The following is a 25,747-nucleotide window of genomic DNA, read 5'->3' on the forward strand; positions in this document are numbered from 1 at the left end:
CCATAAATCCCTGCTGGTTTCTAAGCTTTTAACGTCTCATTTCATAATTAGTGGTTTTGTAGGCCCAGTAAATTGTGACAGCCTTCACAATGTTTCAGTTTTAAAGGTGAAATTATATCGATATTTTGTGTTACAATTACACCAAGGGTGTATAATGACGGAATAACTTCAAATATTTGGGTATTTTATTACCGCTGAAGTGAAGCTGGACCATTTTATTCACCTGAGGGTAACTATTTTAGTATTTGCATTTAGTAATGCATTAGTATGGCGCCGCCTTGATTTAGACTGGAAAATGTTCTTTAAATATTTCAAATGAATCAGACATTTGTTTTCGACGTAAACTAGTTTGGATATCACTTTGTCTACTACAAAATCAGGTTCTCTCAAAACGCATCGGTAGCGACCAGTGAAGTGTGTTTTTCGTGTTAATTTCTTATCCAAGCGTATGACCTATCTATCCAAACTAATCAAACATGTAGTGAGGGCTCATTCACCCTTTTAACCTTCCCCCTCCTTCTCTTTGGGTGTCATTATGATTATCATAATCATCATTATCATTATGTTAATATCACTAATGCTAGCAAGGATTGTACCCCCTTTTAACCCTCAAAGGTATTATCGTGAGCCATGATTTCAAAATATTGAATACTAGCAAAATTTAAGATATTTATTTGTGCTCTATGTATGTATGCTGGCCATTTTATTTGTATTCGTTTGATGAAAAGAATTTTTTTAATTTTTGATTACCTGTGTTCACGTACCATAGATTACAGTAATTGTAGGTTTTGACATATTAGGGATAATGACATAAATATTAATATAGCAATGCATATTAAAACTATATATTGATCCCAACTTTAACAATAGAACATCCAAGTACCTCAGTAGCCCAGCTTCTACTAGTTATCGAGCTGCAAAAAACTGGTAGATCTAATTACTTGCTCACAAGACCAGGGAGGAGGATGTAAAGTAATGGTTACTCACATTGGTAAATTTTTAGAAGTGCACACCTATGTGATATAGCAATAGAATATGAAATGTTAATACTATAAATTATAATACAATCATTTAATCCACATTTTCCTTGCTGAAATCAATAAGAGGAAAAAGTTGCTAGAAGAGATACATTAATGAACGGAGCCGTTTTTGTTTTGATATTTGCAGAGCTCGAAGAAATTAAAGTATGATAAATTCATCTAATCCAACCAAACCTAACCTAACCTGCATTTCGTAATGTGATACTGCCAGAGGTCATCAGGGTCATTGTCATCATTAGGGATGTCGATGGCTGGTCTTAGTATCCAATCAGACTGTGGGGTGTAGAGGAGTTTCACAGCTTGAAGAAAAGCATGAAGTTTATTTCCATAGCCCTTTATTAGAAATATGTAGCATGGTGATGGTGACGCCACTTAGATTGGGAGAACTCCCAGTACACAGCATCAATGTCATCATCAAACTGACATTGATAGGACTGGACAGACGACAACATGGCATCTCAAACCTAACATTACAGCTCTGTTCAATAGTGTATTTGCTTTTAGCATAGTTTTTTTTTTTATTGATTTCTGCCAAGAAAAACATATATTGATGTATTATAATGTACAAAATGAATGTTTAGTTATCTGTTGCTATATTGTGTAGGTGGGCACCTCTAAGAAAATACCCTCACATTTACTCACACAGATTAAATTTAATTCTAATATTATCATTGGTTGATTTACAAGAATATAAATGCCTGGTATTGTGCACAGGTGAAGGGCAATCACCATCTGTAGACTTGACATTCACCAGGTTAACCTAACTCGGATTATCTATTCTAATCCTATCTAAGAATTAGTATTCTCAGTATTTATTGCATGAGTGAAGTTCTGAATTGTTTATTGGAATGAGCTCAGAGGAACTCGGTTGTGATTTATCATTAAGATCATTGCAGTGATATCTATAGTGTTCTTGGCCTTGGGATTGTATTTCATATAGAATGGTTATAGTTACAAGAGTTTGCTGATACATATACAGTATACAAGACTTTCTATAGAGATCCATCCTTCATCAGGTACTTAAGTAATTAAATCACCACATAGATTTTATTAATTAATTTTAACTTTATAAAATGTTTGAACAACTATATTTTATTTTCATCAACTACTGGTTGTTACAGGACCCTACTAAACAAAAGAATGTTGTGGAAATGTTTATATATGAAGTGATTGATAAGTGTGCATGTTGTGAACTTTAGCACTACTCCAAGGAAATGTTCAGTGGGTCATCAAGGATTGCTCCTGCAGCAATGTCTCTAGAAAGGTAAGATCTTCATCAGTTTGACATTTTTCCTTTCTTTACTGTTAAGGTTGTTTTAATATAATTTTGTAATGTAGTAATCTCTGTTTTAGACAATTTGTGTCATGGCTTGATTACAGTAATATAAAATTATCACTTGCTTCAGGAATAAATGTCAATTTTATTTATTTTTTTTTATTTTTTTTATTGGTGAATTTATCTGGTTAACTACTTCAGTATGAGTCAAATTCTTACACACAGCACCAGCTGCCATACGTACGATTCATCACACTATTCGCATTATAAAATATAAAGTCACTGCTGTATTACTTGTTCTCTTTTACTCTGAATAATGATAAACACAGAAATTGTGATCAAACCAGTTCATAGAATCTGGGGGTAACTCATGTACAACTACAAAAAATATATATAATCAAGACACTGACGCTAGCATCCTTGTGTACCCACTCACGCCTCATGACACCTATGTAGGCATCATTGTACCGAAGTGGTTAACCGTTTTGTTGGTAAAGTTGTAAATGAAACAAAATCAGAAGTTCAATTCGATGAATATTTGTGCTGTACTTGATAATCTAGTTTATAGTAACAATCTATATGCCAAGGGATTCTTATACTAATGTTGTGTCAATAATAGGGAGTCACTGCTAAAAGAATATGAGGAAACCATCACAAAGCAATCATCGCTAATCAGAAAGCAACAGGTATTTTGCATTTATCTTTGAAATAAGTTTTCGCATATGCAAAAAAAAAGTATGTTAAATGTATTTGATATAGTTACTAATTATCAGCCTCTTTTAAATTGTTTTATCAGACTTTAATCCCCTTAGTGTTTATGAAATTTAAAACTGGTTTTATACAGGATACTATTGAAGCTCTACAAGATGAAATATCAAGACTGCAAGAAGAATTCCTTAGTACAAATAAACAAAATCAGTCTCAACTAACTCGTTTGACAGCAGACTTAGAAAATCTCACAGCACAAGCAGGGCTTGAGGAGGCTGAAGGTCTTAGAAGATCTTTAGCAAATGCAGTCAAGGTTAGTTTTAAGATCTTGAGTAAATGCAGTCAAGGTTAGTTTTAAGATCTTGAGCAAATGCAGTCAAGGTTAGTTTTAAGATCATGAGCAAATGCTGTCAAGGTTAGCTTTAAGATGTTCAACAAATGCTGTCCCTCTCATCTTAGCACCTCCTGGATGACGGGTCATCCCTGCACCTTGTCCACTGCCCTGGATCGGGCTGCGTCAAATTTTGCTCACACATACTACCTCACCCTCATCCCCCCACCCATTCCACCTCATTCATCACATCATCCATATACAACCATTCTCCATTCACCCCTGTCTTCTGTCCTCTCTCGTCCTTCTCAATAGACATTCCCCTCTTCCCCAAAGCCCCCTTCACCCCATCCATCCATCTCATCCTAGGACATCCCTTCATGTTCACTCCCTCCACATCTGCCTTCCATACCTCTTTCACTACTCTTCACTCATTCCTTCCATGTGTCCAAACCATCCTAATACTCTTTCATCAACCCTATCTCCCAACTCCCTTTCCACCCCTGTTCTCCTCCTCACCTCCTCATTTCTCACTCTAGCCTAGTAACCCCCATCATCCTTCTCAGACACCTCATCTCAAACACATTCAAACTCCTCCTCTCTTCCTCTCTTATGTTCCATGTTTCTGCCCCATACAGTGCTGTTGGCACAATCACTCCTTCATACAGTCTCCTCTTAGCATCCATTCCCAAATGTCAATTCCTCATTACACTTTTTAATCCACCAAGGTATTTACTCACTTCTCTCAATCTACATTCTACCCCCACCTCCACTCCACCTTTTCCTGCCACATTTGCACCCAAGTATCTAAAACTATCCACTTCCTCCAGTCGCTCTCCCTTGATGCTTACTTCCAGTCTGCTGCCACTTTCACCCCTTGTACATCTCATCACCTTACTTTTACCCACATGTATCTTCAGCTTTCTTCTATCACACACTCTCCCAAACTCTGTCACCAACTTCCTCAATCCCTCCTCCGATCCTGCCACAAACGCAGTGTCGTCAGCAAACAACAGCTGGCTCACCTCCCACAGAAGAAATTTACACCTGCTGTATATTTAATATTTTGTCACAAATAAATAGCTTTTCTAACCTTTGGGACAATAACACACTAAAGAGGTGTTGCCACAGAAGGCTTAAAGAAAAGATTTAAACAGGGTAGCAGAATGCAAAGATAATATATGTGTGCATATATGTATATGCACTAAAAACCCACTATTATTTGGATTTAAGAAAAGATAATAGTGGGTTTTTAGTGCAATTACTAATGTGTAACGACATTACTGGACAGTGATATATGTATATATTTTAAACAACTCCCATTACATTCAAGGAAAGAGAGCTGATAGAGAAAGAGAAAAACCAGCATGTCATTGAAGTCCAACGTCTCCAGCAGGAACTGCAGAGAAGAGGAGGAATAAGTCACGCTCTCTCAGGGCCACCCACATCCACTGTAAGTGTTCAGTTTTTTTTTTTTTTTTTTTTTTTTTTTTTTTTTTTTTTAATAATATATATATGTATATATATATATATATATATATATATATATCTAAATTATACATATATATATACTTCTCTCCTTCTCTTGTTTTCTTCAGCACTGAAATGTTCTGAAACCTATCCTTCTTTTAAAGGGAGTAACTGAATCAAGCACATGCATATCATAAATACATAAAACCCATTCATCCACACCTGACATCTCAGCTCCCTGGAGATGACAGGTCACCTTGCCCTCCACTCACTGCTTGTGTTACAAGCAGTGCAGCAAGGCACAGTTTTTCAACATGAAGGCTCAACAACCAGAGTTGATGTATTAACACCATTTCAACATATTGCAGCACTGATGTAGGATGTTTCATCCTCAAACATTTTGACCTGGGATGTTTTGGCATCAGATGTTTCAGCCTCGTTCATATAGACCACTTTTATATGATGTACAGACGCTCCTCTTCTCACGTTCATTCGTTTTACGTTTTTTCGATTTTACGCTTGAACTTACTAAAAAAAAATTGTAAAAAAAATTTTTTGAGTGAATTTTTTAGTTTAGCGCGCTCTCCGTAGTTCAAACGATACTTACGCATAACGCTGCGTCCATTGTTTACATGGCACAAACGACAGACTGAACGTGCCTTGCCTCATCCTCCTCCTCCCCCTCCTCCTCCACCATCTCAATTTATGTTGCTTGAATTTAATTTATTTGAAATTAATGTTATTATTTTACAATGTTATGTGTATAATTAATGATTTAGGGGTGTTTTATAAGATACAGTAATAGAATTTACGGATGTATAGTACAGTAACAACTTACGTTCATTTTCAACTTACGTTCGGAACGTAACTAAAATGTAAGTTGAGGAGCATCTGTATTATTCTAGCTTATAACATTTTAGTTAGAACATCTTCTTTCATTCAAATATATAATGTGTTATAAATTTATTTATATTCTATTCATGATATACATATACAATAAGACAGTACATCCACAGCAAGGTCACATCACTCTATCGGCGACCCCTTCTCCATCCCTTCATGCGAGAATTAGAGAAGACAGGGAGAAATCCCTTGAGGCTGTCTTAATATCATTCACACACACAACCACTCCCCACTTGCCCCCAATCTCCTGTCCCCTCTCATACTTGCATCACTGTATCATCTATACACAGCCTTTCTACACCCACTCTTATCATCTGCCATTTTCATCCTACTATTTATTGTGATCCCAGCATTCGAATTTTGTCAGTAGTCATCATATGCATTTGAATTTTATATATTAATGTCATTCTATACATGGCATTTTGATTCTAGTATTTTATTCATGTGTAAGATGCCATACTTCACTCGATAGCGTATAACTAAGCATTTTTAATTCGTCCATCATTTTCATCATATTCTAACCAGTGATCCCAGTGTTTGAATTTTGCCCTGAAATTGTTATTGTAATCATTGAATTTACTTTTCACCCTGGTCTATCATTAGAATTTTATATACTTCTGTCATATTACACATTATATTTTCATGCCATACAATTTGATCTATATGTGAGATGCCATACTTGATATCATGTGACTGCAGCATTTGAAATTTGTCATTTCATCCTTCTCTTAGTTATGATCCCAACATTGGAGTTTTGGCTATAAGTTGTCCCTGTACACTTGTAATTTAATTTTCATCCTACTCTAGCTTTTGAATTTTGTATGTTTACATCACCCTACACATGATATTTTTATTCTAGTGTTTGATTTATATGTGAAATGCCATAGTGCACTTGATAGCATTTCACTAGACTATGTTGAGGAAGGACGGTAGAGGACAGAAGACGGGTGAATGGAGAATGGTTGTATAGGGATGATGTTGTGATGCATGAGGTGAAATGGGTGGGGGGATAGGGGATGAGGTAGTATGTGTGAGAAAAATTTGACGCAGCTCGGAGGGATTTCTCCCCGTCTTCTCCTTTTCTGCATGAGGGGATGGAGAGGGGGGGGTCGCCAATTTAATGAAGCGGCCTTGCTGTGGATGTACTATGTCTTGCGACACTGCCTCTGACCCAGGGCAGTGGTCAAGATGCAGGGATGACCTGTCATACAGGAGGTGCCAAGATAAAAGGGAGGTGGAGGGGAGTGGAGTGTATTAGGGATGGATGGGAAGGTTTTTATGCCTTTTTCTTTTTGGCTACCCACCTTGTAAGGGGGAAAAAGCCTTTGGTATATGTATATATTTGAAACTTCGTCTTATTCTAACCACTGATTCCAACATTTGAATTTAGTCCGTAAATTATCATCATGTACATCAAACTTAATTTTCATCCCACTCCAGCATTTAAATTAATCTAATTGTCATCCTGCACATATTTTGATTCTTGTGTTTGGTTTATATGTGTGAGATGCCATACTGTTCTTAATAGCATGTGACTAGAGCTATTGAAAATTAGTAAGTTATTTTCATCCTACTCGAACCAGTAATTCCAATATTTTAATTTTGTCCTTAAATTGTCATTATACACGTCAAATTTAATTTTCATTATACACCAGCATTTGAATTTTATACATTTGTCATCCCACAAATTATATTTTGATTCTAAGGTTTGATATGCAAGAATTCATATTGCATTTGAAATTCAACTGTCATGTTCATTCTACTGTTGTGAACCCAGTAGTTTGTCAATACATTGTCATCGTACACCTTGAATTTAAATTTCATCCTACTTTAGCATATCTTTATTTCATCCTACACATGATATTTTGATTAACTTTATATATATAATATATATATATATATATATATATATATATATATATATATATATATATATATATATATAAAATATGCATGTGTGTGTGTGTGGGATGCCATACTGCATTTTGGCAATATAAAGCATCTGAAATTCCTGTTTCTCATCCTACTCTTTGTTGTGATCCCAGCGTTTGAATTTTGTCTAAATATTGCCATCATATATTTTTAATTTAATTTTCATCCTGCTCCAACATATGATTATGTCATCCTACCCATGACATTTTGATTCTAGCGATTGATTTTTAAATGTGAGATGCCATACTGCAACTGATAGCGTTTGATTAGTGTTGGAAATTCATTGGTCTTTCTCATCGTACTATAAGCAGATTTAAATTTTGTCCATAAATTGTAGTCATGCACTTTGATTCAAATTTTCATCTTCAACATTTTAATTTGATATATTTGTGTAGTGCTATACATGATATTTTTATTCTAGCTTTTAATTTATATGAGTGGTATGCTTTACTGCACTTGACAATGTAACTAGAGCATTTGAAGGTCATCTGTTATTTTCATTCTACTCAAGACAGTGATCCCAACGTTTGTGTTTTCATCCTACTCTAGTATTTGAGTCTTATATACTAATGTCATCCTACAAGTTATATTTTCATTCAAGAGTTTGATATATGTGTGAAATGATATATTGCACTTGACAATATGACAAGTGTTTGAAGTTCATCCCTTGTTTTCATCCTACTCAAGACTGAATTTTGCCTAAAGGTTGTCAGTATACACTGAATATTTTGATCTTACTCCAGTTTTTTAATTTCTTATAAAAATGGAACTGTGCATTCAATTCTACAGTCCACCTGTACACCCTTAGGCAATGGATGGGGTGGATTCCAAGCCTAGGGATGGATTTTGTCCAACACTGGAGGATATGGGTTGGAATCCAAGCCTAGGGATGACCAACACAATAGCATTGTACTCCACACTTTGGAAGGGATCCAAGGGAAAGAAACTGAAGATGTATGTTAAGAGTATTCATATTTACGTCATATTCAAAATATTTATGTACATTTGTTTAATAATAAGAGATAAATAATTTAATAGTGTAAAATTATCTTGAAATAGAAAATTAATTTTATGGAATTTATATTGTGGCAATAATCAAACAGTCGTTTGTAAACATTAGTAATTTTTCTTACACGTGAAAACTCTTCTCACCATTTGGTTGATATCTACGCTTTTTGCCGTGATGGAGTGGAACACTGAAGTTATCCATGCTTCACTAGAAAAAATATGACCACAAGAGGCGCTTTGGAATGTGAGGCATCCCAACTGTATTAAGAAATACATACATATACCAAAGGCTTTTTCCCCCTTACATGGGGGGGGGGGCAAAAAGAAAAAAGGCATAGAAATCACTCCCACCCATTCCATTTCCTATATATTCCACTCCCCTCTGCCCTCCTCCCTCCTCCCTCCCTCTGATTCAGCCCTTTAATTACCATTTTCTATTGATGATGAATATCTTCTGCCTAGTGCTCAATAATCTGTGTGTGTGTAAGATATGCAAAGATCATCAAATATGCATTTTTGAGAGATCGCAGGTCGTTCAAATTTATTTGGGATTAATATTTGAGAAAGTGGCATAGCCATTGAGTCTGTCAATGAGATTCCTTTTTTCTGGATAGAGTGTGGGGCTTACTGTATCTCCTTTTACATCATTGGCGGGAATTTCTCTACACAGCAAGGCTGAACTTACGTATAACCACTTAATATAGGATGAACAAATGCAAAAGTTGGACTGCAAGCTTTTCATTAACTAGTGTAACCGCACCAATAGGCACAGTAAATGTCCTCACCAGTCATTTCACTAACTCTTTTATATGTATATATATATAGATATATACATATACATACATACATCCTCTGCAATTTATTTATGTTATTTTTTGTACTGTTGTATATGTATTCTTCTAACATTCTCAAAGAATTATCCAGCGATATTCTTCATAATAACGTTTTTTTTAATCCTTGTTTGTCTTATTCAGTTACCTGTGGAATATGCTAAAGTCGTGACAGCTTTGGAAGAAGAGACCCAGAGACTACGCAGCGAATTAATTTCAGTCGATGAAGCCAAAGTGGATGCTGAAAAGGAAATTATCATTCTCTCAAAAAAGGTTAGGAATTAATTTTTGTTTTCATGTCCTCATAATACATACCTCAAGTCACTATTATTTCAACTTTTTCCTGTACTCATAAACTAAGAATGCCCTGATTTCTTCTTCGTCTTTCACCATTTAAATTATTTGGATAGTTCCTGAGCTGAAGTGTTTCCTATAAATAAAAGTAATGTTCACTTAAAAAAAATCAGATGTATTCAGATGAACAAGGATTTTCTGATATGTGAATATTTCAATTTTATATATATTTTAATTCACAGCTTACCCAGCTTGAGGAACGGGATGAACAATATATATATGAAATTAGTGCACTTAAGAAAGCTGTTGCAGAGAAGGATAAGATTATGCTAGACATGAAGAGCTCATTTGAAAAGTTAGATGGAAAATTTGAAGAACAGAAGGACGACATGAAGACATTGATGGTTAAAACAGAAGTTCTGCAGAAATCAAAGGTTAGATCATAGTTTATTGAGTGAATGAGGAGGGAGGGTGACCACATGATGAAGAGTTGGGGGTTAACCAGCTTCAGCTGTCAGGCCCTGTAGAAGAGTTGCTGTGTTTTGCTGCATTGCTTCTGACCCAGGCAGTGGGCTGGAGGAAAGGATGGACCTTCATCCAAGAGGAGCTAAGATAAAAGGGAAAGCAAATGAGGTGTCCAGAATAGAAAGGAGAAAATGCCACACCTCCTTGGTACAGAAATATGGTTCATAGAGTGTTTGGTGATAAGAGGCAAAATGGTTTACACACAACCCTATCGTTTTTCCCTATCTATTCATCCAAGAGGTGCCAAGATAAGAGGGAGGGAAGAGGGTGGAGGGGAATGGAGTATGTTAGGGATGGAATGGGTGGGAGTGGTTTTTATGCCTTTGTTTTTTGGCTACCTCCCTTATAAGGGGGAAAAAAGCCTTTGGTATATGTATGTGTATGTATTCTAGATGTTTCAAGTGGGTTTGGGATTGGGTGAAGGGTGGGTGCATGTCTTGGCTGGGCACCTCCCTTATGAGGAGAAAGAATCCTTTTGGTATATTTATATAGATAGAATGGTTTAAGGTCAGTATATTGGTTTTTGATGAAAGAGTATTGGGATGGTTTGGACACATGGAAAGAATGAGTGAAGAAAAATTAGTAAAAGAGGTAGAAAGAGTGAACATAAGGAGGGCGACCAAGGATGAGATAGATGGATGGGGAAAGAGGGGAATGTCTGTTGAGGAAGGACGGGAGAAGACAGAAGATAGGGGTGAATGGAGAATGGTTGTGTATGGATGATGCTGTGATGCATGAAAGGGAGTGGGTAGGGGATGGGGGGTGAGGGAGTATGTGTGAAAAATAAATTGACACAGCCCGAAGGGATTTCTCCGTCTTCTCCATTTCTGCATGAGGGGACAGAGAGGGCAGGTTGCCAATTTAATGAAGTGGCCTTGCTGTGGATGTGCTGTGTCTTGTGACACTGCTTCTGATCCAGGGCAGTGGGCAAGATGCAGGGATGACCCGTCATCCAGGAGGTGCCAAGATAAGAGGGAGAGAAGAGGGTGGAGGGGAGTGGAGTGTGATAGGGATGGAATGGGTGGGAGTGGTTTTTATGCCTTTGTTTTTTGGCTACCTCCCTTATAAGGGGTAAAAGCCTTTGGTAAATGTATATATGTATGTATGTTTTTTGGCTACCTCCCTTGTAAGGGGGAAAAGGCCTTTGGTATATGTATGTATGTATAATAATTTTTTAGTTGAAGGCAAGAATAGTATAGAAGTGTCCTGTTTCTTTTCAGGCTCGACTGAACTCTGTTGTCATTGCTCTCCAAGAGAAGTTGAAGGAAGCAGAGATTTATATGATGGATAGCATACGTGTTGCCGAAGATGCTGTGGCTGAGAAAGATGCGGCCCTGTTAAGGGAGAAACATGCTCAGAGTAAGAAATCAAAAGAGAGTTCTCTCTCTCTCTCTCTCTTTTTTTTTTTTTTTTTTTTTTTTGGGGGGGGGGGGTGAGACATCATGGTGAAGAGATGGAGACTTTGATTGATTAGTACAACCTAGAAATCCCTCCCGCAACAACCAAGAACCACATTTGCATGATTGTCTTCAAATCATTACCCAGGATCAAAGCATTACCAATACAGAATAGGTTTGGCTACAGTCTCAAATTGCCCAAGATAAAATCACCACACAGAAGGCACCAAACACCTTATCCTATGTAACTCCGTTCATGCTACATGGACAACAACACAATCCGTATCTTCCTTGAGTGACACATGTGTTTATGTAGCAGCTGTTATTGGTTACCATGGGGCTGCGGGTCTCCTACAAGAGAGATCTAGGATGAACAATTAACCTCTTCAATACGAGTCTTATTCTCGCACATAGCATCGGATGCCTTATGTACAATGATGCATCACAGTACTCACTTTATAAAGTATAAAGTCACTGTTGATTTACTCGCTCTTTTTCACTCTGAGTGGTACATACATACATGTACCAAAGGCTTTTTTCCCCCCTTACAAGGGAGGTAGCCAAAAAGAAAAGACATAGAAACCACTTCCACCCATTCCATCCTCTACATACTCAACTTCCCTCTACACTCTTCCTTCCCTCTTATCTTGGCAGTAATAAACAAAAAACATGATCAAAGCAGTTCACAGAATTTGGGGGTCACTCATCCACAACTCCAAAATAAATATAATCAGTACACCAACTTCAGCATCCTCGTGATGCCTACGTAGGCATCATCATATGGAAGAGGTTAATGGATTACCGGGTCATTTTTAAGAGCAGAACGCCATTGACAGCTCTACTTTCAGATGAAATACGGCGACTCGAAGGCTCGGTGAACGGAGTGATGGAAGAAGCTGGACAGAAGACCAAGGCAGAGGTTTCTAAGATCAAAGACGACTACAACAACAGCATTAAGAGTCTTTCACAGGAAATCTTGAAATTAGAAATGGTACCTATCAGTGTTAATATTTATGAACTTAGATGGACATATATAACCCCCCAAGAAAAAAAAAATCTTCTCTCCCTTATAAGGGTGGTTCTTGACCAAAGCAGCATGTGTTGCAGTGAGCTTTACAGAGTGACACCTTAAAAGAATGTACATGAATTCCACTGCTAAACACACACACACACACACATTTATATATATATATATATATATATATATATATATATGTATATATATATAGATGGCAGATAGGACTGATGAAAGAGTATTGGGATGGTTTGGACACATGGAAAGAATGAGTGAAGAAAGATTAGTAAAAGAGGTGTGGAAGGCAGAGGTGGATGGAGTGAATATGAGGGGACAACTGAGGATGAGATGGATGGATGGGGTGAAAAGGGCTTTGAGCAAGAGGGGACTGTCTGTTGAGCAAGGAAGTGAGAAGGCAAGAGACAGGGGCAAGTGGAGAATGGCTGTGTATAGATGATACTGTGATGCAAGTATGGGAGGGGGCAGGGTATTAGGGGAATAGAGATTGGTTATGTGTGAATGCTATTTTGACACAGCCCAAAGGGATTTCTCCCTGTCTTCACTTATTCCACATGAGGAGACAGAGAGGGGGGTCACTGATTGAGTGAAGTGCCCTTGCTGTGGATGTGCTTTCTCTTGCTGCATTGCTTCTGACCCAGGGCGGTGGATGGAATATAGGGATGATCCATCATCCAGGAGGAGCTAAGATGAGAAGGAAAAGGGGGTGGATGGGAGTGGGTATTTGTATTTTTACTTTGCTACCTCCCTTATAAGAGGGTACCTTTGGTATACATATATAGATGTATGTGTGTATGTGTATTTACCTAGTTGTATTCTACGGGAAGAGGAGCTATGCTCTTAGTGTCCCGTCTTTGTATCTTGCAACATCTAGTTTGTTCTTAAAGTCATGTATGGAACTGTGAAGCCCTCCCATCCACCTATATTGGCATGACGACAATGAGGTTATCATGTCGCCTCTCATACCACTTGACATCTGGAGCCCCTAAAAATCACTTAAGAGAAGCCCATGGCATAACACTAGCAAGAGAGACACTAGAGAAAAACATTGAGATCTTGGATTTATGTACTGACAATAGACACCGCCCAATTTTAGAAGCATTGTATATTAAAGAGTTAAGCCCAAATCTAGATATACAAGCAGATGACCTTAGAGCCCTTCCAAGCATGAAACAAACCATTACAAATACAAACATGAGACATAACACCACAAACGCCAATACGAGACAAAACACCACTAGTGCAAATATGAGACAAAACGCTATAACCACAAGCATGCCACATTCCGCCACAACACGAACCCGGAGGCTCTCCAGCACATGTGACATTTCGTCACCACCCGAAATACCTGGTGACCTCCCCCAAAATGATTAGCAAGTAAGAAACTCTAGTATAAAACTTAGAATTTTAACTAGACTCCTCAGATTAATTCTTATCCGGATAAGAAAGAACATCCCTATAGCTACTGAAGAAGGGTCTTGAACCCAAAATCACAATCTAGCTAATATGACTACATACAGCCAAGTCATAAATTTCCTTTCTAAGGAACACAAATCTATAATAAGGTATATGGAAAATACATACATACATATACATACATACATACATATACCAAGGCTTTTTCCCCCTTCCAAGGGAGGTAGCCACAAAAGGAAAGGCATAAAAACACTCCCACCCATTTCATCCCTAAATACACTCCACACCCCTCCCACCCTTCCTCTCATCTGAGCACCTCCTGGATGACGGGTCAACCCTGAACCCTGCCCACCGCCCTGGGTCAGAAGCAGTGTCGCAAGACACAGTACATCCACAGCAAGGCCGCTTCATTTAATCGGCGACCCCCCCTCTCCGTCCCCCTTTGCATATAAGGAGAGGACGGGGAGAAATCCCTTTGGGCTGCGTCAAAATTTACTCACACATACTACCCCACCCCCCACCCCCCCGCCTATTCCTCCTCATGTCGTCACAACATCATCCATACACAACCATTCTCCACTCACCTCTGTCTTCCGTCCTCTCCCTTCCTTCCTCAACAGACATTCCCCTCTTCCCCAAAGCCCCCTTCACCCCATCCATCCACCTCATCCTAGGACGTCCCCTCATGTTCACTCCCTCCACATCTGCCTTCCATACCTCTTTTACTAGTCTTTCGTCACTCATTCTTTCCATGTGTCCAAACCATCCTAATATTCTTTCATCAACCCTCTCTCCCAAATCCTTTTTCACCCCTGTTCTCCTCCTCACCTCCTCATTTCTCACTCTATCTAGCCTAGTAACCCCCACCATACTTCTCAGACACCTCATCTCAAACACATTCAAACTCCTTCTCTCTTCTTCTCTTATGTTCCACGTTTCTGCCCCATACAGTGCTGTTGGCACAATCACTCCTTCATACAGTCTCCTCTTCGCATCCATTCCCAAATGTCTATTTCTCATTACACTCTTTAAACCACCAAGGCATTTACTCGCTTCTCTCAATCTACATTCTACCTCCACCTTCACTCCACCTTTTCCTGCTACACTTGCACCCAAGTATCTAAAACTATCCACTTCCTCCAGTCGCTCTCCCTTAATGTTCACTTCCAGTCTACTGCCACTTTCACCCCTTGTACATCTCATCACCTTACTTTTACCCACATTTATCTTTAGCTTTCTTCTATCACATACTCTCCCAAACTCTGCCACCAGCTTCCTCAATCCCTCCTCTGACCCTGCCACAAGCGCAGTGTCGTCCGCAAACAACAGCTGGCTCACCTCCCACTTTTCTCCATTTTCTTTAACCATCTCCAATCCCTGACTCACTACCCTAGCATTCACCTCTCGCACCACCCCATCCATGTATAAGTTGAACAGCCAGGGCGACATAACGCATCCTTGACGAAGTCCCACCTTTACTTCAAACCACTCACTCTCTCCATTTCCAATCCTAACACATGCTCTACTACTCACATAAAAACTCTTGACAGCTCCCAAAAGCTTTCCTCCTATCCCATAAATCTGCATAACCTCCCACAGTGCCTTTCTGTCTACCCTATCATAAGCCTTTTCCAGATCCATAAAAGCCCAAAAAATATCCTTCCCCTTTCCTATAGCTTTCTCACATATCTGTCTTACCACAAAGATCTGATCTACACAACCTCTACCCGTCCTAAATCCACACTGTTCCTCACCAATTACTCCTTCTGTTCCTCTCCTAATCCTCTCAATTAAGATTCTCCCATAAGCCTTCCCTACTACACTCAACAGGCTAATCCCTCTGAAATTACTACATTCACACTTGTCCCCTTTTCCCTTGTAAAGAGGAACTATACAGGCACTACTCCAGTCCTCCGGTACTTTACCCTCTCTCCAGCAAACATTAAATAATCTCACCAACCAGTCCACCATCACTGAACCTCCCTTTTTCAGACATTCTGCATGACATCCATCCAGACCAGGTGCCTTACCTGCTTTCATCATCTTTACAACTGCCTTCACCTCATCCTTCCTTATTTCTCCTCCGTTCTCCTCACTCATCACTCTCATTTTCTTCGTATTTCCCACTGCAGCTATCTTTCCTTCCCTATCCTCCTTCACATTTAGCAACTCCCTAAAATATTCTGCCCATCTTCCCCTCACTGCCATCTCTTCCATTATCAACTCTCCATCTGTACCTTTTACCTTTTCTTCCCTACTTGATTCGCCTCCTCTTCCTCTCTTAATTTCTTTCCAAAACATCTTTTTATTACTTTCAAAATTTTCTGTCATACTCCTACCCCATTTCACATCTGCTCTCCTCTTTGCCTCCTTTACCTTTTGCTTTACTTCTCTTTTCTTTTCTTTGTACCTCTCATATGACTCCCCTGTCCTCTTTTGTAACCAATCTGTGAATGCTCGCTTCTTCTCTTCTACAACCTTCTTTGTTTCCTCATCCCACCATTCACTACCCTTTCTTCTATTTCCCCCTGTCCTTCTTGTTCCACACACCATCCTTGCACACTTTAAGACTCCCTCCTTGAACCATCCCCATTCCTCCTCCACACCCATCTCTGCTCTATCCTTTACTCCCTCCCACTCCTCCTTCAGCTTCTTTTCGTACTCCTTCTCCTTTTCCTTTTCATTCAAGGAGTTCACTCTAAGAACCTCCCTACCTTTTGTCCCTTTCCTCCTTCTCCATCTATCCTCCACTCTCAACTTACCTTCCACCAAAAAATGATCTGATATTCCCCCACCCTCTCCCCTTAGCACATGTACATCCTTAACTCTTCCTATCATAATCCTATTTACCACTACATAATCCATTAGCGCTCTATCTACCACCCTTCCCTCCACCACCCTCTCCCATGTGTACTTATGCTTGACTTTCTTCCGAAACACTGTATTTGCTATCATCAACTCTCTTTCTAGACACATTTCCACCATCAACTCTCCACTACGATTCTTTCCTGGAACTCCACACTTCCCAACCACTCCATCGATTGGACCATTTCCCACTCTAGCATTAAGGTCTCCCAGTACTATTACATTGACATTTCTTCCTACAACCTCTATGCACTCATTTAAATCTATCCAAAAGGCCTCCCTTTCTTCTACACTCTTCTCACTGCCCGGCCCATATGCACTTACAAAGACCCACATCTCCTTTCCCAGTTTCACCTTCATCCACATTATCCTTGAGGAAACCTCCTTCCACTCCACTACCCCTTTACCTATCTCCTCACTTACAAGAATAGCCACCCCTTCCCTCCCTCGCCCTCTCTTCACTCCTGATAACCTCCCACTTACACTCCCAAACATACACTCACCCTTCCCTTTCAACTTAGTTTCACTCAAAGCCAACACATCCAACTTTCTTCTCACAAACATACTACCTATCTCTTCCCTTTTACTCTCATCTGTACCACATCCACGCACATTAAAAGACCCAAACCTTAGGGTGCTGGCCCGAGGCCCGCCAGCACCCCTTATGCCTTTTCTTTTCGATTTAGGATGTGTGCCCCGTGGGGCTACAGGGAGAAGGATGCCTAGTCCCTCTCCCCGTCCCTTTCTTCTCGCCTCTTACGATCCAAGTGGGAAAACTTGGTGGCAGTATTCTTTTCCCCCACCACATACATATACCAAAGCTTTTTCCCCCTTACCAGGGAGGTAGCCAAAAAGAAAAAGGCATAAAATCATTCCCACCCACTCCATCCCTGAACACACTCCACCCTCCCTCTTATCTTAGCACCTCCTGGATGACAGGTCATCCCTGCACCTTGTCCACAACCCTGGGTCAGAGGCATATATATATATATATATAATATATATATATGATATATATATATATATATGATATATATATATATATATATATATATATATTTTTTTTTTTTTTTTTTTTTTTTTTTTTTTTTTTTTTTGACATCCAAGTGCTGTACAGTACTCGTTCCCATGATTGCTGCTATGTGTTTTGACTGTGATTCCATGGGTCTTCCCCAAGAGGGACCAGGGGTAACAGATTGATTGTGTATGGATCCATTGAAGATAGATATCGTCTACCTAGACACTAGAGATAGATTAGGTGTATGCATGGAAGAAGTTCCCAGATCAAGAAGATAGGTTAAATGCCACTGTGCGCTGTTGAAGCTTTTGTCCTCGTTGTAATATCGTAATTCTTTAATTATCAGGAAACGAACAAGAAGACTTTGGAGTGCGAAAAGTGTTACCGAGACTTGAAGAAGGCCGAGGCAGAGGTGGAGAGACTACAAACGGAACTTCAGGGAATCCAGCAAGAAAGCGAGCAAGGGTCGGTTTTGTTCCTGAAGAGAATAAGTGATTTGGAGTCGCGAATATCTCTTTTAACTCTGGAAAAGGAGACACTGATAACCCAGCATGAAAAGAGCAGGAAACAGTGAGTTTTTTCAGATTAATAGGGCTAAGAAAAATAGAGGAGGTAGTGGTACCTTGAAAAAAAAAAAAAAAAAAAAAAAAAAAAATCTATGTATCTATCTATATAGCAAGGGTCTCTTCCCCCCCTCCCCCTTATAAGGGGGGTAGCCAACCTAGGCATGCACCCACTCCCACCCATTTCACTTCTGCTCATTCTACTCCTATCCACCGCTCCTTGTTTCCCCCTCAACTTAGCTCCTCTTGGATGAAGGTTCATCTCTGTCTCCTGCCCACTGCCTAGTGTAGGCCTTATGGTCTCTTGCAGTCTCCTTCATTCCTATGTTCTTATGTACCTGAGTCATAAGTAATACAGAGGACACAACACGTCCATAGTAGTGTCCACCACTTCATTTAAACAGTGACCCTTCCTTCTCATCCCCTCGAATTAAAAAAAAAGAGATGATGAGAAATCCCTTCAGCATGTGTCAATTTCTGTTCAAGAATAATATAATGATAAATAAGTACATTTTACTCAGCTTTTCCTTCCTCTTTTCATGTGGTCTCATCGCAGACCAGATAACTATTGATAGGTTGTTTATCTATACTGTATATATCAATTGGCAATGAGTGTATCAAAAGGAACACCATATGACAGCGTTTCCCAGCCTTTTCCGACCATAGCACCCCCTGTTGTCATGTCTAAGCAGTCCAACACCCCTATCCTGTTATTAGAAGGATAAAAGAAAGTGAAGTGTACTGTTTGATGATTTATTTTCTTGATTCCTTAGAACTGAAACAAATTGACAATATTGTTTGTAGAAGAAATAAGAACACCCTAGAAAAATAAAACAGCATGGAAAAGGTCAAATATGCACAACTAGGTAATCAATGATACATATATTAATATGATTTTTGTGTGCATCACCTCCCAGCACCCTGTATAATTGATTTCAGCACCCCAGGTTGGGAAATGCTGCCATATGAGGACAGACTTTGTTAGTACTTGATCAAACTTTTACACGTGAAATGTCGTACTAATAGTTGGCATTTCTTTTGATATCCAGTTATCAAATGCATGTAATGAAGATGGACATCATGTCATGAACCCTTAAGCATTTGGAAACTGATTAACGAGTGAAGAATAATCAGGATTTCACGTAACATTTTGAACGGGTTCTTATATTATTTATCGTTTCATTTTTCACAACAGTTATTCGAGTCAAAATGAAGAACTAGCACATCGCATCCAACAACTGGAAGAACGATTGGCTGTTGTACGTGACCAATCACAGGTGATGGGTAGACAATACATTGAAATAGTGAGGGAAAAGGATTATTTGGACAGGTCACTGAAAGAAACAGTAAACAACTTTACTGAGAAAGAGAGAACTCTACAACGACAGATAAGGTAAGATAATGTGCATGTTTACTTCTCAATCCTCAAATCTATGGATATATAAGATGTGATTGTCTCATGTATGGGGCAGCACTGTATGGGGCAGAAACGTGGAACATAAGAGAAGAAGAGAGAAGGAGTTTGAATGTGTTTGAGATGAGGTGTCTGAGAAGTATGATGGGGGTTACTAGGCTAGATAGAGTGAGAAATGAGGAGGTGAGGAGGAGAACAGGGGTGAAAAAGGAGCTGGGAGATAGGGTTGATGAAAGAATATTAGGATGGTTTGGACACATGGAAAGAATGAGTGAAGAAAGACTAGTAAAAGAGGTATGGAAGGCAGATGTGGAGGGAGTGAACATGAGGGGACGTCCTAGGATGAGGTGGATGATGGGGTGAAGGGGGCTTTGGGGAAGAGGGGAATGTCTGTTGAGGAAGGAAGGGAGAGGACGGAAGACAGAGGTGAGTGGAGAATGGTTGTATATGGATGATGATGTGATTGCATGAGGAGGAATGGGCGGGGGATGGGGGGTGAGGTAGTATGTGTGAGCAAATTTTGACGCAGCCCGAAGGGATTTCTCCCCGTCCTCTCCTTATATGCAAAGGGGGACGGAGAGGGGGGGTCGCTGATTAAATGAAGCGGCCTTGCTGTGGATGCACTGTGTCTTGCGACACTGCTTCTGACCCAGGGCAGTGGGCAAGGTGCAGGGATGACCTGTCATCCAGGAGGTGCTCAGATGAGAGGGAGGGTGGGAGGGGTGTGGAGTGTATTTATGGATGAAATGGGTGGGAGTGTTTTTATGCCTTTCCCTTTTTGGCTACCTCCCTTGAAAGGGGGAAAAAGCCTTGGTATATGTATGTATGTATGTATGATTGTCTCATGGTTTAAAGCAACATTGCTCTCTCTCTCTCTCTCTCTCTCATTCTCTCTTTTATACCACATATACTCAGTATCATTTCATTAATGAATTTATTTTTTCCTAATCTCACAAAATCTTGTGAGAGCAGACAGAAAATAGAAGAAGCAGAGGAAGTGGAGAGGAGCCTAAATTTCCGCCTAGAGAAACAGGAAGAGAGTCACGAATTAGCTGTGTCGCAACTTTTCACCAACTTGGAAAGCCTGCAGGAAAATAATTCAAAGTAAAGATCCTCTAATTGTTTCCTTATTTAGTTCCCACTTGAAGCTAATCTTTGTTGAAGAACCTGAATGTATGAAATACTTTAGTATTGTATTGCCGATTTAATGAAGCGGCCTTGCTGTGGATGTGCTGTCTTGTGACACTGCCTCTGACCCAGGGCAGTGGGCAAGATGCAGGGATGACCCATCATCCAGGAGGTGCCAAGATAAGAGGGAGGGTAGAGGGTGGAGGGGAGTGGAATGTATTTAGGGATGGAATGGGTGGGAATGGTTTTTATGCCTTTTTCTTTTTGGCTACCTCCCTTGTAAGGGGGAAAAAAGCCTTTGGTATATGTATGTATGTATATAATGGGATACAGAGATGCCCATCATCCATGAGGAGCTAAGATGAGGGGGGGAAAGGGTGGTGGAATGGGTGGGAATAAGTACGTGCCTTTTGACTTGGCTACCTCCCATATAAGGGGGAAAAAGCTCTTGGTATATAGAGTATTTTTTCATAAGAAGAAATGTTTTGTTCCATAGTCTGAATGTTTTAGAGATGAGATTTTTGAGAAGTTGTTACAGAAATGGAGAGTGAAAAACGTAGAGGTGAGACAGAGAATAGGGATGGAATTCAGATAGGTGAGATCAAAGATTGCTAAGGTGGTTTGGGTACATGGGAAGAATCGGGACCAGTGTTAAAAATTGTGGGGCCTAATTGATAGCAGAGCCTGTGCTCTACAAAAGTTTGAAATTTATTTTTTATTTTCATGTAGTGCACTGGTTTTAACCAGTTTGTAAGGCTTACAGGGAAGCTTGCTGGCTGAATGGGTTAGGGCGTCGTTACTTGCGGCGAAGGTCAAGGTGAGGGCGGTTCGAATCCTGCCACTGGTGAAGTTGAACCAAGGGCATGGTTTATTAAATTCCATGCTACAAAGTCCTCTGTGAGGGGCACCATCCTAGCCTCCCAATAGGGGGGAGTGTGTGACTTTAAACCATATCATCATCATCATAAGGCCTACAGTGTTTTGATTTCCTTACCTGATTAAATTAAGTCTGTCACATTGTTTTCTGCTCAAGACCTGGGCTCAGACACTTCCATGCAGGGCCAAATTTGATCAGATCAGTCAAATAGGCTTAAAAATGGCCCTGGAAAGAATGAGTGAAGAAGAACTAGCAAAAAGTTTAGGAAGCAGAAGTGATTGTGGTGAACTTAAGAGGAAGGCCAAGTCTGAGATGGATGGAGTGAAAAGGGGCTTTAGATGAATGCCTGTCAAGCAGGGAAGGGAGAGTGCCTGAGATAGGAGTGATGGGAAGGATGTTATAAATGAACGAAAGACGACATGCACTAAAGGGATATTCTTCTCACCGGCTTTATAGATACTTTTTATAAATGAGGAAAGAGAGGTTCTTCATATAATGCAATGGTGGATGTGAATCAGCTCTAGCTGCAGAAGCACTGTACCTTACTGCATTGCCATCAATCCAAGGAATGTGGCAGGGGACAGGGATAACCCTCAGAGGTACTAATATGGAATGGACAATCAATGGGTTTTGGATGGGTGTGTTTTTTCACTTAGTCACTCCTTTATGAGGGGGGAAACATCCTTTGGTATTCATGCTTGTATGTAATTATAAAAGAAGTACTACTTGATAGATTAAATAACCCTATCTTAAAATAAGCATCCTTATACAAAATCCCAGAAGAGAAGACTATCCTTAGGGACACAAGAATTACACTAACCCACTGTCACTCAGGTAACAAACAGCTGAGCAATAGCAACAGACCTATATCAATATCAGCCTATAAACAGACCATATGCCCCAAACCCAAACATCACACAGAAGATGTAGAACACATCTTACACTGTTTAACTTGAATGTGACACAAACATTAATACAAAATTTCATTCCCGAGTTATTTATTGGTGAAACTGAGAGCTCTCATTGGATTTCATGGGACAATAGGTCTCCTTCAAGATTGAACTGTAATGATTGTAATTTATTTTATATTATTTGTTTTTGTTTTGTTATGATTTGTCTGTTTGATTTTCATTTATTATTAGTTATATGATTAAATGAAGCGGCCTTGCTGTGGATGTGCTGTGTCTTGCGACACTGCTTCTGACCCAGGGCGGTGGGCAGGGTGCAGGGATGACCCGTCATCCAGGAGGTGCTCAGATGAGAGGGAGGGTGGGGAGTGTATTTAGGGATGAAATGGGTGGGAGTGTTTTTATGCCTTTCCCTTTTTGGCTACCTCCCTTGGAAGGGGGAAAAAGCCTTGGTATATGTATGTATGTATATGTCAGTTTATTATTTACTATTTACCTGTTTGTTTACTATTCAACTACACCTATGCATTTATATATGTATTTTATTTATTTACATTATTATAGTTTTTATTTATTCATTTATTATGATTTTTTCGCATCCAACTGAGATATGGACCAATAGATCTCCTGTCGGCATGCTCCGCCTATGTAATCCTTTGTAATCAGAACACTCAACTGTACCTGCAGTCAGCATAACTGACCTATCTTTTACAGATTACAGAACCAGCTGAGTGAGCAGAGGAAAGAATACGAGGAGAACTTGGGTCTTGCGACATCAGCGCAAGAGGATTACAAGGCCAAAATACGTCAGTTAGAAAGTTCCCTACAGCAAGCCACTACCCAGCTTGCTATTGCAGAAGACCAGAAAAAGCAATACAAGACAAGGTAATTCCTATAGGTTAGTTATCTATTTATCCCCTGCCCATATCTCTTCTCTCTCTCTCTCTCTCTCTCTCTCTCTCTCTCTCTCTCTCTCTCACTTCTCTCTCTCTCTCTCTCACTTCTCTCTCTTTATCATTTTCTCTTTCTCTATCGAATTGGTCAGTTTTACTTAGATACTTCACGTGTTTAATATCCAGCATAGGTAGGCTACCTCAGACTTTTAGATCCTGCTGTGAAGACTCTGTCTCGCTATATTGCCTTTGACTCAAGTACTGTGGCTGACAGAGATGACCCTTCATCCACAAGGTGTTAATATAGGAGGAGGGGTGATGAAAGGGTTTTAGTCGTGGCCACCCCTATTATAAGAGGAAAACGGCTTTTTTGGTATGTATGTATGTTATGGCTACCCCCCATGTAAGGGGGAAAGAGCCTTTGGTATATGTATGTATGTTATGGTGATCAGAGGAGTTATGTAGCCAAGACAAGATAGAGGGAAGGATGGTGAATAGGAGTGGAGTAGTGTGGGGATGAAATGGGTGGGAGAGGATTTATGCATTTGACTTTGGCTACCCCCCTTGTAAGGGGGAAAAATCCCTTGGTATATGTATGTACTTCCTTAGTCAACATTGTTCTTTCAATTTTAGAGTTGAAGAGGTGCAGAATCGCCTGAAGCAGGTTGAGAAAAGATTTACTACATTAAGACAAAACACAAGGTAAATACGAAGATATTTAACCCCCTTCCATTCCATTGTATGGTTAGTTCTAAGTGTCTGGTGTACACAAAATAGTAGGGATAGTAATACAGGGAATTACAACTAAAATAGTAACCCTGTTATCCAAATGAATTTACAAATCTGGAATGTACGTGCACTCTAGTCAGGGAGAAGAAATCAAAGGCAGGATATGGGTTCATTTGCAGCTCTGCAAAGTATTGACAAATGAAAATCAGTTGCCAAGTGGTGGACAGTAAAAGTAAAGGTTGATGATAAAATAGATAACCATAGATTTATGTATGGTGTAGAGCCTGATTTTTTTTTTTCATATTACACTTCATAACTTAAATTAGAGGCAGCTTTGTCCATCTATTGGTATATTTGATATAACTGTGATTTGTTTTTACTGTTTCATTGGTGTGAACGGGGCTGTTTGTGGTGTTCACAGGATCAAGGGTGGTAGAGCACAAATATAACTGGTGAAAAGTTGAGAATTGACATGTTTTAAGCTCACTCTATTCATGAATAATTGTTATTGAATGATAGATCAGATTGTATCACATCAGTTTTGTTCAAATATTAAATGTTGTCAGAGCATTGGATTGATCGTCTGAATCATACAATTTGTATAATCTTAAATATTTTATGTTGATTTGTATTTTTTATAAAAAAAAAAGATTTAATTCCATGTTGATAGATTTAAGTTATACCAAAGAAAGTCTTTCAGAAGTTGTAGTTTTTTTTTCATAAAGCTGTTGTTCAAAACTTAATTTGATCAATTTCAATGTTATTGCAGTTCAGAACAAACTGAGTTCCATACTTGTTTTGAAGTAGATACAAATTGTTGAATATACTGAAGATTACAAGAACACCCTTCATTTTATTATCCTAGTGGTCATGTGCAGCTTGAATCAGGACCTCAAATTGCTCCATATGTATGCATCAAAACAGTTCGTTAAGGACATCAAAGAGGAACCAGAAGACCAACTTTATGAATACCCAACACAATAGGTGACTTCTCCAGAAATTTTGATGTGCTAACCTTCGCTACATCCACAAACAACTACTTTCCAATAAAGATAACCATAGAACTAAAAAAAAAAAAAAAAAAAAAAATTAAACCCAACCTCAAAAATACATACAAACCCTCAATATAGCAGATGATATGGGGACAGGTCTGTCTTTATATCTGAAGATCCGTTATAGCTGATGAAAA

General features: G+C 39.3%; 1 protein-coding gene across 1 annotated transcript; it reads left to right on the plus strand.

The window, feature by feature from the left end:
• LOC143025217 (uncharacterized) lies at window positions 1-25,573 on the plus strand. The gene is made up of 15 exons (XM_076184680.1): window positions 1-106; window positions 2,240-2,304; window positions 2,936-3,002; window positions 3,161-3,337; window positions 4,689-4,808; window positions 9,643-9,771; window positions 10,035-10,226; window positions 11,538-11,676; window positions 12,563-12,705; window positions 18,393-18,616; window positions 19,805-20,002; window positions 20,996-21,127; window positions 23,651-23,821; window positions 24,463-24,531; window positions 25,424-25,573. The coding sequence occupies exons 2-15, from the start codon at window positions 2,255-2,257 to the stop codon at window positions 25,488-25,490; spliced, it is 1,878 nt and encodes a 625-aa protein (XP_076040795.1). The 5' UTR covers window positions 1-106; window positions 2,240-2,254; the 3' UTR covers window positions 25,491-25,573.
• The last annotated feature ends 174 nt before the right edge of the window (window positions 25,574-25,747 follow it).

Source organism: Oratosquilla oratoria, chromosome 1 (assembly GCF_046742065.1).
Source record: "Oratosquilla oratoria isolate Oo_2021 chromosome 1, ASM4674206v1, whole genome shotgun sequence".
Taxonomy (NCBI): Eukaryota; Metazoa; Arthropoda; class Malacostraca; order Stomatopoda; family Squillidae; genus Oratosquilla; species Oratosquilla oratoria.